General features: G+C 41.6%; 1 protein-coding gene across 1 annotated transcript in view; it reads left to right on the top strand.

Annotated features, from left to right (window-relative positions):
* The window catches only part of GABBR2 (gamma-aminobutyric acid type B receptor subunit 2), a 1,005,856-nt gene extending 989,229 nt beyond the window's left edge, over nt 1–16,627 (top strand). Inside the window, exons 18-19 of the mRNA XM_019540184.1 lie at nt 9,714–9,831; nt 14,137–16,627. Of these exons, the coding sequence (XP_019395729.1) occupies nt 9,714–9,831; nt 14,137–14,302 (284 nt within the window). The 3' untranslated portion in view covers nt 14,303–16,627. The remainder of the gene's footprint in view (nt 1–9,713; nt 9,832–14,136) is intronic.
* The last annotated feature ends 987 nt before the right edge of the window (nt 16,628–17,614 follow it).

Below are 17,614 nucleotides of genomic sequence, written 5' to 3'. Positions count from 1 at the left end.
TTTTTTTTTTTTTTTAAGTTAGGATGCTGGGGCTGGGAGAGTGGGCAGGGGATGGGGGCTCATGGCAGAGCCACCTACACAGCGTGGAGCAGTGCGGGGCAGCAGGGATCACCCCCCTGCCTGGCAGCAGCTGGTGAGTGCTGGGCTTTTCTTTTAAAAAGCCAGGGGCTGGGGCCAGGCAGGCAGCCATTGATGAGGCTGGGAGAGTGGGCAGGGGATGTGACCTGTTTGATTTGGAGATTCAGCCAATTTGGCAGCGGCTGAATCTCCAAATCAGATTCAGCCAAATAGATTTGGGACAGTGATTCAGATCACTGGATCGAATCATTGTCCCCGGAATCAGCCGAATACAAATCCAAAGCAAATACTAGCTGCTTCACACAGACCTACTATTTCTGCCCTTTGCTTCTCTTGCCACCCTCCTCCTCCTCTTTCTTTTCACCTTCCCACTTTCCCCACTGTATTCACTTCATTGACTCTAACCCTAGTTGCTAATCCATGTGGTTAAGTTATATATGCTGCTCCAATCAAATGAATAAGGTACAAGAGACTTTATACCTCTGAACCACAATTTCTTCTCTTTGTAGGCTCAGAGAAATTATTCTAACTCTATTTTTCTTCTGCCATGAGGTTTAAACATTTCCTTTCCCCTATGCATCTGTTGTAATTTGGGCCAGATGTAGCCTGGGGTATGTTTGATGCCTCTGACACAATGTCGTACATGACAGTCTGACTTTATTCCTAATATTTTATAAAAATAATTGCTTCTGTTTCCAAGTTCTTTACTTGCATTCATTTTACTTGCTGGCTATATGCTGAAAGGACTTAAGTTTTAAACATCAGACTCTTATGCACCGTGCATATAATACGGACATGCTTCATTTTCACGTCTTTGTCCTTAGCCTAAATCATTTCACGCTTTTCTACAATGAAATGCAGTTTTCCAATCTATTCAAGTAAAAGCAAAGTAAAAGCAGTGCACTGTTCCTTTCTGGTGTGGTGTTTTCTTCATATATGTGTGTGTGTCTATATAAAGAATATATATAATCTTTCTTGCAGATTAATAGTGTATGAAATACACAAAATCCCTCTCAACAGTGAATTTGGTGTAAAGTTACTGGTCACTTCTTTTTGTTGTAATCTTCTTCCCCTCCCAGAAACCCTTCTTGTATCACAGATGGTTCTTTGTTTGAAATTAGTAAATTGATTGGCCAGGATAAAAGCCAGCCAAGTAAAAAACCCATTTTCTGTTCCCAAACCATTTTCAAGTTTAGATAATGAAAAACCCTCAAAAACTCCCACTAAAGTTGCGGGACTCAGTAGCTGTGAGCGTTTTGTAGCTGAGACACGGGTGTGTCTCACTGGAAGGTTTTCTTATTCTGGTGAGTAGTGTAGTTGTGGGGCACGACCAGGGCAGCAGCCCCCAAGTACCACCTTTACCTTTGGGGTTGGGGGTATGCAAAAATAGCCACTGGTGTAGCGGTGACTGGCTGTCCCAGGCACAGATTTACCCTGCTATGCCTCTCTTCTGCGGTGTTCAGAATGCCATACTGTGCTATTGCCATGATCTGTTATTACTTCAGAGCTGGTAAAGATGCTTGTGCCCCAAAGAATGAATGTAACTATAGCTGGACCCTCCATTTTTTTCTGCCAAGGCAAGGAAATAAATATCTGTGAAGTTGTTTTGGGCCCCTAGACCAAGAGACTATGAAATGTTGTGGCTTGATATAAAGCTTTTCCTAGCATTAATGGGAGATGGCCGCATTTCTCAGCTGTTACCTGCAACTGTTAATTTGCTACATTTTTTAGGGGCCCTGTGGGCTGGATAGAATGGCCTGGAGGTCCACATCCAGCCCGTGGGCCACATTTTGCCCACCCCTGTGTTAGCCCCTTGCAGGCTGCCTGCTGGACTGCCCTGCCTTAGAGGACTCACCCGCCACACCACAGATCAGGTATTAGCCTCTCCTTTTTCCTGAGATCGGAGACAAAGAAGACCTCCATCCATTTTTTACAACGATAGTATTAGGGGCTCAGCTCAAAAGAGCACCAGAGTATCGGAAATGCCAGACTTGTGGCCTGGTGATTGGAGTGCTGAAAACACGGTGTAGACAATGAAAAAGATGGCCACTTAGATAAACAGGAAGGAACAGAATGCTGTCCTTGGTACTGTAAGAAAAACAGAAAGGAAAGATAACTATATATACATCAAGATAGCTAGATATACACAAATATATACATACTTCCATGGGTATATAAAAGATTTGACATATTTGTTAATTTTGATTACTGTAGGAATGTTGCATTGGGTGACTTGCCATTTTAAATATGCAGGTATAATCAAACACTTGCATTTGGGTTTTAAGTAGATAAATGATTTGTGGATATTGGGAGTTTTGATTGAAATCCAAACTCAAAATATATTCGGCAACAGAATGTCTTGATTTATTTTGAGGCCTCCCAGTAAGTTTTTAGAGGAGCTTGTTAGATGAACCAATGAATAACAGCTGCCGTGTGGGCCATACAAAAAATTAAAAAGCCGCTAGAAAGCCTCCCCCTTCCCAACACTTTAAGAGGCTTCTGACTTTTCCTAGTTGTGTTAGCAAATTCTCTTTTGCTAACGCTATAGTTTGCTCAGGGAAGGTTTGAAATATCCTGTTTTGAGCCAGCAACAGTAAGCTGTACTCATAGTTGCAAATGGGCTCAGAACATGCTTTTGTGTATCAGGCCTGCCCGCCTGCTGTCAGCTGTCACCAGTCTCCAGTGTTTTCCAGGGTTACAGTGTTGTTCTTGTACAAGTAGCTCAAAGAAAAATAAACTTCAAAAGCAGGCTGCTAGTAAATGCAAGGGGGAAAAAAGAGACATTCATCTGTGATGGGAGAGAAAAATGTTACCTTGGTGAAGTTACTTTGATAAAGACATCTAAACTGAAACACAGATTCAGAGGAAAAGCTTTTGGAAAATTAAATGTACAGGGCTTTAAAGGAATACTCCCTCAAAAAAGAAGTATATTTTATTGTGTATTTGTACAGAGTTTAGCAAGTGACTTCTGAGCTGACCGGGACCTCTGGATGTGCACTGCTCATACACAACTCCAAAATTCCTAATCATAACAGCTGTCAAGTCAGTTTCAGGCTAGATATAGGATGTTCCTTTTCTGCTCTTATTTACACTGATCTATATCTGGATTATATTTTTCAGATTATTTTTCTGGACATGGATTTTTTTTTCAGATTTACAGTTGTGTGAACGAAAGCAAGTTTTGTCTAGATTTTGCTTAATACATTCTTTTTTCCCCAAGTTTAACATCATTAGCAGCCTTGAGGCAGACCATCAGCTGATGCAAACTGAATTCAGTGGAGCTTGGCAGCTTTATATCAGTGAAGTATGTGATCATTGGAATTATTCTTGCCATTTCAAGGGAGATGGTTTCTTTTTAAAAAGATGTAGTATTTCCAACCTACACATTGTCATCTGCTGCTACTCGGAAACCAGATGTGGAACTGACAAGAAACTACTCACAAAAACAGAAAGTGACTGTTCAAGTTAAATAAACATCATAAATGGGGAAAATTAATGTAGACTCTAAAAATTCCTTAATCTGCAAAAATTTCACATTCCTCTAGTAACTTAGCAAGGTTTTCTGACTTTTGTAACCACATGGATTTTAACTTGCCAATTTCCTTAATGAGGTACTAAACTTACAGTTTTTTCATAGGGGACATAACATATATGTTCCAGTAGAATAATGTAGTAATGCTGATATTGGAAGACATGAGGTTAACAGAAATACTTCCAGGAAGCAGTATACCAGCAGGATGATGCTCCTACGTAACCATAGCAATAAAAGAAATCAATAGGACTACAACAGTACAAATCACAATGAGATTTAAACGTAGATATAGAAATGACTTGTGTTTCTTTAAGATTTTTTTACAAGTGTTAAGTGGAGAGGAGCCTTTACACTTATAAGCTTTGTGACTGGAATTTACTTCTACCAGAGATGAGTAAAGGTCCTTTGCCAAAGCTTTTTGGCATTCAGTGACAGTAGGGCACTGTATTTTGTTTTTAATGAACTAATCAATTCTGTACCATGCAAGGTGCTCAATATCTACTTGTGTTTCTCTCCATGGCTTTTTGAATAGACAACGCTTAAGCATCGCTTATCCAGACTTCTAAGTACCTGCATGAAGTCTGAGAGTGCTTTAGAAATTGCCTTCAGCTAATGGAAATTCAATTTTAGAGAGAGGTAGAGCATTCCAATGTAATCTTTTCTGTTAAACTAGGCTTAACATCCTGAAGTAACAAACAGTACCTCAAGGGTACGTAGAAAGGCAGTTTTAAGTAGTGCACTTAATGAACAAAGGAAAAAGAAGGCAGAAAAAGATGTTCAAGCCAACGTTGAGCTGCAGAGGCAATTGGAAACTTGGAAGTTTACAAGTGCAATTACATTATTTCCTTTTCATGTCTTTGTGCACATAAGTTTGTTTGCAAAGTGTAACATACAACGAACATTTGAACAATATCTGCTGTATTGTCCACTTGCTAGTAGTATAATGCTGTTGTTTGTGCTGTATCTATCTGTAGTAGAAAATGGAAAAAATGTCCTCATTATCTCAATCCTATCCTTCCCTTCTGCTCACAAAATGTCAGATGCTTTAAGCTTCATCTGTAGGCAATGTCACTAACTCTGCTAACTTTATTGTGAGATTCTGTTAGTTGGAGTTTTTCTTACAGGCCCCAATCTCGGAAACATGCAATTAAATAAGAGTCTGAGGTTTTCCACAAGCACAAAAATACATGTCTAGTTCTCAAAACTGGGGGAGGGTAAAGCTAGAAAACGTGATCCCTGAAATTTAAAAACTTACTTGTAAGTTCAGGGAGGGAGAGGACTCTTTTAGGACACTAGGTGAGTACAGAACATCCAGGAAAGATAATATGAAGGGTCACTCAGTGGCAGGTGGCATTGTGTGACTACTAGTGCAAAGCCACCCCTCTGATTGTATTTCTTTAAACACTTCCCTGCCTTTTTTGGCAGGGATGCTTTACTCCCTTCTTTCCTACAGCACAAGGGAAAAACACAGCAGGGTCAGGGCAGTAAGTTCTGGCAAATTATAGCCTCTTCAGTGCAATCCAAGAAAGAAGAGGCAAGTGGACTTCCAACCTCTCAACAGACCCTTTCCACTATCAAAAGCATAGGGAGGAGTGGAGAGCTGCATTAGGTCGTTAGCCAGCTTTTCAGGTCTCCTTGGGATGAGCTAGGGCAGCCATAAGTCTGAGTGCAGAATGCCACCTACACATCAGGAACCCAACTTCAGGAAATCTAGGGAAGAGAGAGAGAGGAACGGGCCAACTTGTTGCTTCTAAGAGGTTGCAGTCAGGGACTGATAACTGAGGAAAGGGAGCTTGCGGGCTTGGGAGAGGGGGAGGCCAGGAAGCCCTGTAAATCAGTGGATGGGGTAGCAGGGGTTGCCTGTCATCTGGCAAGCGGAGTAGATGATTCCACATTTTCATCAGGAGCAGGTGAAAAATAGTGGGATTTACAATGGAGGCAGAGAGGGGAGGAAAGAATTCATAAATTGGAGGGAAGAGAAGAACCCCAAATATCTTTGGTTGATATCATTTTTTATTTTCCTTTGGAAGATCATTAACAATTTGGTAGGAAAAGTAAAAGGAAGGGGAAGCAGTATAAGTCTAATAGCTCTCTCCAATTTTGCCCTTTACTCTGGGCACCACCCAGTACTAGCATGACCACTTGTAATGACCATTCAACTGTGGACTAGGCTTCCAAGGGGATAGATGCATTCTACATTGTCTGTGCAATTTAAAACTAGACTAGACAACACACTGGATAATAAATGCTAGGTCCCAATTGTTGCCTATAGTAGGGAGAAAATAGATTAATATAGATGTTTTCCATCCTTAATTTCTGTGATTTGCCAAATTTAATTTTGGTCTGTGTCATAAAGTCAACATGTCACACTATCAACTTTGATCAGCTCTACATCAAACACTGTTTTTAAGTCATCAAAATAAAAGGGGTTCTTGTCTAATTGTCTCTGCTTGAAGACACCAAAAGGCTTTTTATTGAAATGACAAGCACAAAAAGAGGTATACAAAAAACAAAAGTTGAACCCACATGGCAGTAGCTGCCACAACAGCAAACTTCAGTTCCCCTTTGAGGACAGATCTTATTACTTCCTCATCAGTGTCAGCTCTGACTCTGTACTCTCCTGCTTCTTTGCTCACATCTAGGCCAACACCAAAACCTGCAGGTTTGTTTTCCTTTATAACGTCCCTAAATTTATCTACCACCCTCTTCCTCTATAACTAAAATCCACATTTTGTAGTCATTTCTTGTCTCAGTTAAAGCAACCTCCTCTTCTCTAACCACCCACTTTCTCCTGGTCTCGTTTCCTCTCTATCTGTCCAATATGTTGCACTGAAAATCTTTTCTCCAGCCCTTTTGGGCCATAGCAGGCTTATATCCATATCTTCACATATGAAAACCACCTACATATTGGGTGTGTCTACACGTGACACTATGTCACCATAGCGATGTGCTACGGTGACATAGCATCCATGGGTGTCTACATGGGACCAGCAGCTACTTCACCATAGCTGCACACTGCACTCCAATAGCGTGCTGCTAAGGCGAAGTTGCTGCTAAAAATAACCATGTGCTGCACATAAGGTGCAATACAGATAGTTATTGTGCCATGCTTCCAAAAGGAAGTACTAAAGCATGGCACAGTAACAATGTTGCCATAGGGCAACATGTAGACGTGCCCAAAAAGACATTGCTATGGGTCATACTGCTAATAACTTTCCTTTTTTAATTTTAACCTTTAGGGTCAGATTCAGTGGTATGTTGTGGCTACTTACTGTGCTCTGGAGTAGCACAAAACACCATCTGTTGGACAAGATAGACTTAGGGCATCTTTGCATCACTCGTGCAGCACAAAGCAGCCAGAGTTAACACCCCAGCTCTGATGTCTTCCTACCATCCACATTTCTCTGTGTACCCCTCACCCATATTCCTGACTCCTAACTTCCCACATAAACATACACACCTCCAACTTCTCCTCCATCCTCTTCACCCTTCCTTCAACATTCCCCTGACAGGGTAAAGATACATGCATCCCAGTTTCTCCATACACCCTTCCTATTCAATAGTTTATATCCAACAGGTATTTTTTAAAGAACAATTTTTAGAACTAAGAGTAATTTTCTGTCATATTTCATGACTGAAATTTCTCCTTCATCAGAGGCTGTCACATCAAATCTTTTCCTTCTGAAGAACTGGTCAAGAGTCATCCCTTTTCAAAAATCACCTTGTGTGCAGTGGAGCTCAGGCTACAAGCAGCCCTCAGTTAAAAGGGCATGCTCAAAATCACTGCCATCTCCCATTATTCTCTGTGGGACTGAGACAATGAACTGCTGTTAGCCTTGATGGCTCTTTTCTTCTGATTAGGCCAATGGGAGTGAAGTTAAGCCCACAAAGAGATTTCATCTAGCCCTCTAAACAGAAGTTTATGTATCCTGCCTTAAATTTTGCCTGAAGATTTGCCACCGAGTGGCAAATGTGTAAATGCTGCTTCCAGTCTGCCTTAGGGCCAAGCTTTGTTAATTCAGCCCACTATTAGTGAAAGATTGCTGACTCCTACAATAGGGGTTGCTTGGTCTTCCATCATCCACAGTGCCGCACTCATCTCTCCACCCACCTTGGGGGGGAAGGAGGGGCATGTGGACAGAGGGTGGGACAGATTGCCAAGAAGTGCTGTGACAAACCTCTTGGCTGTGGACCGCCACAATCCCTGAGTTTCTTCTTATTGTGCTGGCATCTGGCCTAAAGAACAGACTAAGGTTGCCCTGGGATAACTCCTTACTCCAACAGGCTTCAGCTTCCTTGCCCTTATACCAGATGTTGCAGCTGCAGATGGCCTCCCTGTTGGGTTGTGAAAGAAATTTCAGATGCAGTGCCCCTTTCCGTAGAAAGGGCTAGCCCGTGCTATCACTTGCCAGAAATCACTCTTCCCACAGGCAATCAGTAAGGAAACAAAACAACAAAGAATTTAATACCTAGAAGCAAAGAACTGTATGAGCAAAACTGACCACAAGTCTGAGAAGAGAAAAAGAAAACAAGTAAAGTTTCTTACCTTCTCATCTGAGTAAACCCTTGCCCTCTTGAGAGTCCTGACAGTGTTTCCAGAACTCAGCCTTCCTGGTGAATCAGTGAGCCCTTGCTGCTGAGACCCCTGAACCTCCAAAGCCTGGAGCCAGCAAACCATCGTTCCATCCTAGCCCGACTCTACAGCCGCATCCACACAAGCACGGACGTTTGGTTCTCTCAGGACAACTAGCAGCGGTGCACCTTGCACCATCTCCAGTTGTTCCCAAGGAACACCTGTGCCATGCGCCCTCTGGCATGTGGCGAGTTACCCCGGGGGGGCGGGTACAGGAGGCCGGGCCCAGCACTGGGCTGGTCCCAGCAGCCTTTCCTGAGGCCCTGGGGGCCTCCTGTGGCTGCACCAGCAGTGATCCTGCCACTTGAAGTCTGGCTAGCAATAGGAGGAGCATGGCTGCAGCTGGCCCAGCTCGTTTTGAGCAACATGCGCTGTCCCCATGTGTGGTGCTGTGCTTTATTTTCCGCAGGTTTTTTTGACACCCTAGATATCCAGGGGTCAAAAAAACCCAAACCCCGTGCTGCTCTTTTGCAGCGCAGAAAACACCAGAATGTGTGGCATGTGGCACCCTAGACATGTCTAGGGTGCCACATACCACATGGCCATGCTCATGGATGCTGCCTAAAAAGCCTCCAAAACTAGACACCTCCCAATGTTATTCTACTTGCTCATGAGTCACCAGAATCCCCCAGAAATTACCCTCTCTCAGACACCTGGCTTTCATCTGGCTTGAGGGACCCTTTTTCTTAGACGTCTTTGCACTAGAGAAGTTAATTTCCCTGTTACAGGCAGACAGTGCCTTGGGTGCATGCTAATCCTCACTTGATTATCTTCCAGTTACATCATGAAATTACAGAAGTACATTTATATAAAATATTATCAAATATACAGATATGAAAATGACAAATCTGAATGTACAAATAGTAGGTTACAAATAGAACTACAAATAGAAACTAAACACTGCATCAGTCAATCTAATTTGGGAGAATATCCTTGCTTGCTACACAATGGGTGCGTCTACACATGTGCCCCTCTGTGCAGTTGGTACTGCACAGTCATTTAGTACTTGCTTTAGCAAATACTAAGTGACTGCTCAGGTCCCACTGGTCCTGCACAGTCCCAGCAGTGTACAGATCGTTTCTTACCCTACTGCACAGTAGCGGCAGCATCACAGTTAGTGCCCACCAGCACTACATCACTAGAACGGTGAGCCACGTTGCTATAGCTCGTCACTACGGCGATGTACCGTCTCGTGTAGATGTGCCCAGTGAACCCTAAAAGCAACTCCATTTGGGAGTAGATCCATGACAAATGCTCTTCTCTGCTCTTGACTGTCATCAGGAACCTCCAGAGACTTGAGGCCAAGTGGAGTAGATTTGAGCGCTCCTGTCCCCTGGCACAAATAAAAAGAAGCTGGTTAAGACTTTCAGAGAAATATGAGATTATTTTGGATTACATGAAGGAAACCGTTTTTAAAAAGTATTTTCATGTGATCAGAGTAAATACAATTTAAACATTTCTTCCTTTCAGATGGTGAGAAAGCAGTTTTGAAAAATCACCTTGATCAAAATCCACAAGCACAGTGGAGCACAACAGACCCCACCAGAACAAACAAAGATCCTATAGAAGACATCAACTCTCCAGAACAGTAAGTAGAATATTGCTGAAAACAGGTTAGTGGTCAACCCAGAGCAGTTAGAACCGTGGATATTTTTAACTGATGATTCACTTTTCTAAATGTTTTGCCATGTAATCCCATGTGATAATTATATACCAAAAAGTTTTAATAACAAAGTCAAACATTCAAAAATTAGGAAATCCAAGCTACTTCCTGTTCTCTCGGTAGGAGGATTTTAACAGTGCCTGCATCCCCTTGCTTTACTTAAGGCAAGCTAGGGTGTTTTTGCTGTTTTAGGCACTGTGCCAGGCAACTGAGAGAGAGTTGTTCTGCAGCATTATTAAGAATAGGTTTGACAGTGGCATTCATTCCTAACCCTAAAACCTAGTAAAAACTGTTTAAATGGGTAACTGTTTCACTGATAATCATTTCAGCTAGCTAGAGAGAGCTAGCTGATATGCTTATTCAATGATCCTCACACAGACTGTGAATCACCTTGTGCCAACATTCCCAAATCTCCTCCGTCCAGCTGCCAAAATCTCCGTATTTAGTGCAGATACTCTCATGTGTTGATAATGTAAAACTCTAGAGCATAAAAGATATTGTCAAGACAGAGTAAAATATTAATATGTAATTTAAAGTGACCTCATATTGGTAGCCTGTTCTTTTTAATTTACCCACAGTTGCTGATAAGTTACCTGCAATTTCTGGGCTGCCATGCTGGTGTCATTCAGAGTCCGGGGACTCTGCTACTGAATTCAGCCCTAAGTTTGTTCAGACATCACAGTGCTTTCAGGGAAGGACAGTACCTTGGTCTCTTGTAAATCTTACTGCCATAGAGCTACAAATGTTTCTTTATAGTGGCAAATGAGGATTGGCGGGTGGGCTGGGAGCCTGCTCCTCCGACTGCACCCATCCGTTGCAGCAATAACACCAGGAGCCTGGAGGGCTGTGTGAAACAGCAGCATTCTGCTTCAACATCCATTTTGACAGAACAGTGTTTCATTTCAAGTTTTGTTTCAATTCGAAAACACTGTTCTGTTCCATTTCATCAAAATGGTTTCACTGTTTCGATGCTATTTTGATGTTTCGATCAGGCTGAGTTCCCCTTCCCAGCCCTAGGATTGGGCTGGGGAAGGCAGCCGATCATAGTGGTGGGGAGGGGAACTCAGCCGGGCTGCTTTGAAACTCAAAATGTTTCGAAACTTTCAAAACGTTTCGACTGCCCTTGTTTCATTTCGAGGCTGTTTTGAAGTCCTTCATTTCATTTCAATGTTGCTGTTTCAAGCTCAAAATGAGTCAAAACAGTGCCAGAACAAAACAGCTGACAAAATTTCGCACAGCCCTAATTGCTGTGCCTTAGGCAGATCCTGGGATCAAAAGCGCTCCTTGAAAATTGCCGTCAATTGATGCAATTTAGACTATCTCAGATGGCCCTCAATTGTTCCCAAGACTTGGTAAGTGTGGAATAAGGGTGGAAAGGTAGGACCAAGACATTTTTACCCCCTTCTGTTATGACAGGTGTTGCTTGGTGCACACTAAGTCTAACCTAACTCACCCAACTTCTGTTATCCAAAAGGTTCAATAAGGGAGACACAAAATTATTGGCGAGATTTGGTGGTCAGGCTGTGTCTGGTCCCACAGCAGGTGCACAAGACAAATGGAAAGAAAGCATACAATGAGGTCACCTGCAGCACTATATGGGGAGGAAGTGAGCGCCAGGACTTATCCCTGCACACACAAGTTATGAGAGCTCTCGTTGTGGATAAGTCACTTCTGCACTCTTCTGATCCTATGTCAGTTGTGTCCCCTGACAAATTGGAGCTCGTCTAGGATGGTTTTTATGTTACCTAGCCAGAGACCTAGCCTAGCTGAGGCAACAGTTCTTGTGTCAAGAACACCTCCTTTCTTTGATGTAATACAAGCTGTATAATCGAGTGGCAGAAACATATCATTATTGTCCTGATGCAGGGACATCTACAGGGATCTAAACTGCAGAATTCAGAATCTGGTCAGGCAATGGGATCAACTGAAATACTTGGTTAATTTACAAAAAGGCATCCTTCAAGGACAGAGTATCCATGTTCAAGTAGATGAAACCAGGGTGGACTAGTTTAATGTATGATTATTAGATCTCTTTTCATTTCAGTCCCATTTTTAAGACATACTGTCATATGCATAGTTTAATATGTTATTAGAATCTTACAGCACTATTATATTATGACAGACATTATTAAAAGATGTCCAGATGCTCAAAAAATCCAACTATCTTAATGCATATTAAACACAAAAGAAATAACCCTTGATGAATCCAGTAAATTTCCTCTAGCCTAATGATAGACCTGGGAAAGATTAAGATTCCACAAAAGTCTTGTATCTCTACTGCTTTTACTTTGTAATATCATCTAGCTCTGTGGAAAGAACTGAAATAGTGGTGCCAAATCAAAATCATAGCATCCTACCCTTACCCAGATGTAGATGGTTCTACAAGGTTGATGACAGTGGAGACTCAAGGGGCCAGGTTCTATTGTACCAACTGGGCAACTAAATTATCAACAAGCAGGGAACAAGTTCATTGCGAAAGAAAATCACAGAATCTAAGCCAGCCCCTGACTAAGCAATGCTTCACCATGTCATAGATCCACACAGGTACTTGTAGATTATGATTAGTCACTTTTTCACCTTGATTGGCAATTTTTTCCATCTGCATCTAGTATTAGACCTGTGCTATTGCTAGAATTTCATTTATTAATGAGATACTGAAGGAATTAATTTGTTGTCCTGACCCACTGCTGCTCTGTAGATGGACATCCTTTGACCAGTCGCCTGGGGCAGAATTACAGGAGTTTGCAACTGACCACCAGTATTAAATTCTCTGACACTAGCACCTAGTTAACCACACATTTTCAGAAGTTTCCATTACTTTTGGCTTATTAATTTTTGCATAGCCAGCTTGAGGATCTCATACGCAATCAGCATGAAAGGCACTGGGTTCAAGATATAGATCAGGAAAAAGCACTGCACATTGAATAACATTTCATAGAGTGGCAAACTGGAGTTTAACTCTCATCTCCTTTGGTCCTTCACAGAGGCTTTTCATGAACTGTTTGTTGTATCTAATCTTCCTGCAGAAGGCTACTTTCCACCTCCGGAAAGTTTTCAATGTAAAGTAAATTTTAAGTCTGGTTAAAACAAAATTACCACCCACTGAAGCCAGCATTGAAAGACTCAGTTAAACACGCTTTGTTTGTGGTATAGCTGACATTTAAATGGGTGAAAAATCCCATTCACACCATTATGCAACTAGATTCTCTTGGAATAGCTTCAAACAGCTCTTTGATGAAGAGCCTATAATAGTCAAACCGAGTAAGCAGTTTCACTGGTGGGAAAATAAGCATTGGCAATTCTGTGTTTGACCCTGTTACCATAAACAGAATTAAAATGTGCAGCAACAGGCTAATAACGATTCAGTACATGGAAACAGCAAACTTGCCACCTCTATACTCCTTGGGAACGCAACATAATTCAATTGGTACAACAAAAAATGGGACAAAATGGCAAAATAAAACTAAATTGCTTTAATCTAATCCAGGAACTATGTTGCCATCAGTTGCATGATAAACAGTGTTGAGTTGTATTGCACCAAATATTTAAAAGAAATCTGCAAAGGCCTGTCCACTTACATGCCTGAAGTTAAGTTTCTCCTCAATATTTAGGGACACTGGGCTTTATTTTTCCGGGAGTGTTAAATACCTGCAGTTCCCATCAACTTGCCATGGTGCTCAGCATCTCACTGGGCTGTACCCAACCCACACAGATAGAAGCTTCCAGGGAGAGACAGCGAACTGTTCTATGGGTTCCCTTCTTCAATGCAGTACTTGCATTACCTATTGCAAAAAAATCAACGTTTTTCATTTGAATGCCTTTGAGCTAAACTTACACATAGATTGGAACTTACACATTCAGTTTTTCTTTGTCTGTTGTGCACCATGGTTGAGGATCATTCTCTGAATACGCTCTATTGACTAGGATGCCCGTATTACCTATGAACGTGTCATTGCCTAACGTTTCATTTCAAAGTAACTGAGAATTCCAGGAGGCTGCAGAATGCGTGGAGCAAGTTGCTAGAGTTTTCCACCTTGTCCAGTTGGTCAAAAACCCTTCCAAAAGAGAAGGTGCCACAGTATATCTCAAGGGCAACAAATGTAATTTAATTGACGTTAACCCTGTAATAGCAGAAGGGAAAGAAAACAGCCTTACAGAAGACGCATCAAGCATTTGACACGCTACATCTTTCTCTTCTAATCTCTCTCTCCTTTCTCTTCTTCTTGACAGCATACAGCGCCGGCTGTCTTTACAGTTGCCCATTCTTCACCATGCCTATTTGCCATCCATAGGAGGAGTTGATGCTAGCTGTGCCAGTCCATGTGTAAGCCCCAGTGCCAGTCCTCGGCACAGACATGTGCCACCATCTTTTCGAGTGATGGTTTCTGGCCTGTAGAAATGGGAGATCAGTGCTTCCAGAACTGCTTTTAAGTACTCAATGACTGGACTGAATGTCTGATATTGAACTCGGCTATAAACATACTACTGGCTCTTAACCACTGAGGAACTACTGCTAAGGCAGTCATCCTGGGAGTATCACTGTAACTCATGTGGAAAGGCAAGAAAGAGAAATATCCAGAGTTTGATCTGTAGCCTTATTCATGGAGTTTTTATTTCTTCACAAAGAAGCAAGTGAAAATATTTCTTCCCAAATTTCTACTAGCAAGAGGAGGCTGGGAAATATGAATCTTGCAAAAAAAATAAGAACCGCCCCCCCCACTCAGATGTCACTGAGCTTTACACGGCTGCTGAACACGTGGAACTGTACACTGTATCCATGTCAGAAAAATAAAATGGTAGAGCTATAACCTATTTATTGAAATAGATACACTTCATTTTACAAGAGTCGTGTTAAATTGTTGGAAGCATTTTGCACCGGTTAGTCTTGCTTGTGTTCATTTCAGGGATGGTATTATGTGAGAAAGGGGGATTTGGAGAAATGGTTCCTCAAGTGTCATTCAGACTCTGCATGGCTAACAGCAGGAGCCCTATAACTAAAAGCTGTATGGGGGCAGAAGCAGAGCCCACAGCAACAGCTCGGAGTTGTTACCAGGTAAAGAGCTGCTGTTCTGAGTCAGAGCTCTTTACAGTTCTCCAGGGATAAGATGCGGCAATTGCCAGGCTCCAGTGCTGACCATCTGGGATTTCATTTTGACAGAGTTTTTGCATCTATTTCTAAATAAACACATCCAACTGCAAAGTATGGAACTGGCTGGAAAACTCCCAAGGCTGATAACCCAAGAAGGTGAGGACAGACGGGCAGTAAGGACTTAATGTCAAAGGATGGATTGTTTTTCACAGTTTGTTTGAATTCTGCCACACATAAACACAAGACAGTTGAGTGGGTGGGGGGAGGGTTTAGGGCACAGGCCAATTCTACAGTGCACAGACAGTATATACACTACCTTTGCTTCGTACCTGCGTGTGTGACAGTTGTAGCTGGTATAAATCAAGTTTACCCATAGAATATTTTGTTCTAATATCTAAAAAAAAATGTGAAAAAGCACTTGTTTTAACCTCTCTACTGATACAAGCTGATGGTTTTCCATATCTGGGATCATACCTTGGCGCTCTTCCCAGGAAATGACAGATTGCCATTAAAATTAGTGGCAAGTTCTCCTACCTGAATCAGATCTTTCCCTCAAATATTGGTGAGGTACGATCCCAGCCAATTCTCCAGTGCATTGGCAATGTGATATCACTGCCATGATCAGTGATTGTCCTAAGCCAAATTAAAATATTGTCCAGATAAGAATAAACAGAAGTGCTTAATCCTTTTTAACTGATTCCTGCACACCTCAACCCCTCCAAAATGAATTTTCCATAAGCATTTCTAGAGTAGAAGTGACTAATGAGCATCTTCCAGTACCTGCATAATGCGGAAGGCTCTTCAATTGAGGGACTGAATTACAACTGGCATAAATCTCCCTCCAAAGTCTCAGAATGGACCAAAACAATCTAAAATATGATACATCTATAGCTTACAAACAGGAGCATCACAAAGTATTTTGCTTGGCACATGGTATAAGAGAGGGGTTATGGAGGTACCTGTAGCTTGTAGAACAAAAACATGTAAGTATAACACAGGTAAAATAGAACTCATTACTCTGTTTAAGCACTAAACATTGACGTTGTCACTCAGTGTGCGTTGACAGTATTCTCTTGCTTTATTAATTTCAGCAGGGCCTGGATTATTTTAAACGGAATGTTAATTTTTAAAAGAGAAAAGGACAATATTGTATATAATGTATACACAAACATCTCTGTAGAAATATTATTCCAACATAGCAGGAAAAAAAATCAAAAGTATTGGGCTGTTGGAGGTGAGTGTGTGTGTGTCTGTAACTCTTCGTGAATACTGACTGTGTGCCGTTTATTAGGTTTAAAACATGCAGTACATTCTTTGTCTCAATGATCCTGTAGTTTCTCCCATTACACTTTTTTTTAATTTCCTGCAAATAACAAGACCCACAAAATGAATATAGCTATTTAATGTTTCTGTTCTTTTATACTGCAGCAAAAATGTACTATAAATTTATGAAGAGGCTGTGCCCCAATGGCATTTTCCAATGATGTTAGTGCACAAATGCTTTAAACTAGACTGGAACTGCCAGAATAAAATGTAAATGAGGAATTTCTTGTATAACCTTATACTGCATGAGATCAATTTTTAATAAATTGTTGCAAATCTGTTTTTATGAATAAAATATAGAAAATCTAATTTTGTCTAGCTTGCTGACTCAATCGCCCCTCACTTCACAAAGAAACAGTAAAATAATCTATCTGGAGAAGGAGATATTGTAACCCTACATTGCTCTATAATAAAACTAAATACATACATCCTTGTAGTTTGGGTAAATATGTATCAAGGGGTAACAGAATTATAGAAATATAGGAGATTAGGGTTGGAAGGGCCTCAGGAGGTCACCTTAGTCCAACCCCCTGCTCAAGGTAGGACCATCTCCAACTATATCATTCCAGGCAAGGCTTTGTCTAACCAGGTCTTAAAAACCTCCAAGGATGGAGATTCCACCACCTCCATGGGTAACCTATTCCAGTGCTTTATTACTCTCCTAGCGAGAAGGTTTTTCCTAATATCTAACCTGAAGTTCCCGTGCTGCAACTTAAGACCACTGCTCCTTGTTCTGTCATCTGCCACCACTGAGAACAGTTTAGCTCCATCCTCTTTAGAACCACCCTTCAGGGAGTAGAAAGCTGCTATTAAATTCCCCCTGAGTCTTCTCTTCTACAGACTAAATAAGCCCAGTTCCCTCAGCCTCTCCTCATAAGTCATGTTCCTCAGTCCCCTAACCATTTTCATTGCCTTCCACTGTACCCTCTGCAATTTGTTCACATCCTTTCTGTAGTGGGGGCCCAAAACTGGACACAGCACTCCAGATGTGGCCTCACCAGTGCCAAATACAATAGAAGAATCACTTCCCTAGATCTGATTGTTTCCCTCTATCTATAATAGGCTCAATTGTAAATAATGAATATAAACAAAGAAGGGAAGGCTGCAGACCAACATAATTAAAGAGTACATCAGAGAATTTCTGAAACATTCAAAATGAATGTAAATCAGCAGAGCCTGGCAGAATTCACCTGAGGCTGCTGAAGGAACAAATTGAAAAATCTTGGAGCTACTGACAATCATATTTGCAAATGCTTAGATGACGAGTGAATTGGAGAAGGCTAGCATAATGCCCAT

Source organism: Crocodylus porosus, unplaced genomic scaffold (assembly GCF_001723895.1).
Source record: "Crocodylus porosus isolate Cpor-Errol unplaced genomic scaffold, CroPor_comp1, whole genome shotgun sequence".
Lineage (NCBI taxonomy): Eukaryota > Metazoa > Chordata > Crocodylia > Crocodylidae > Crocodylus > Crocodylus porosus.
This window is presented reverse-complemented; position numbering and strand designations above follow the sequence as displayed.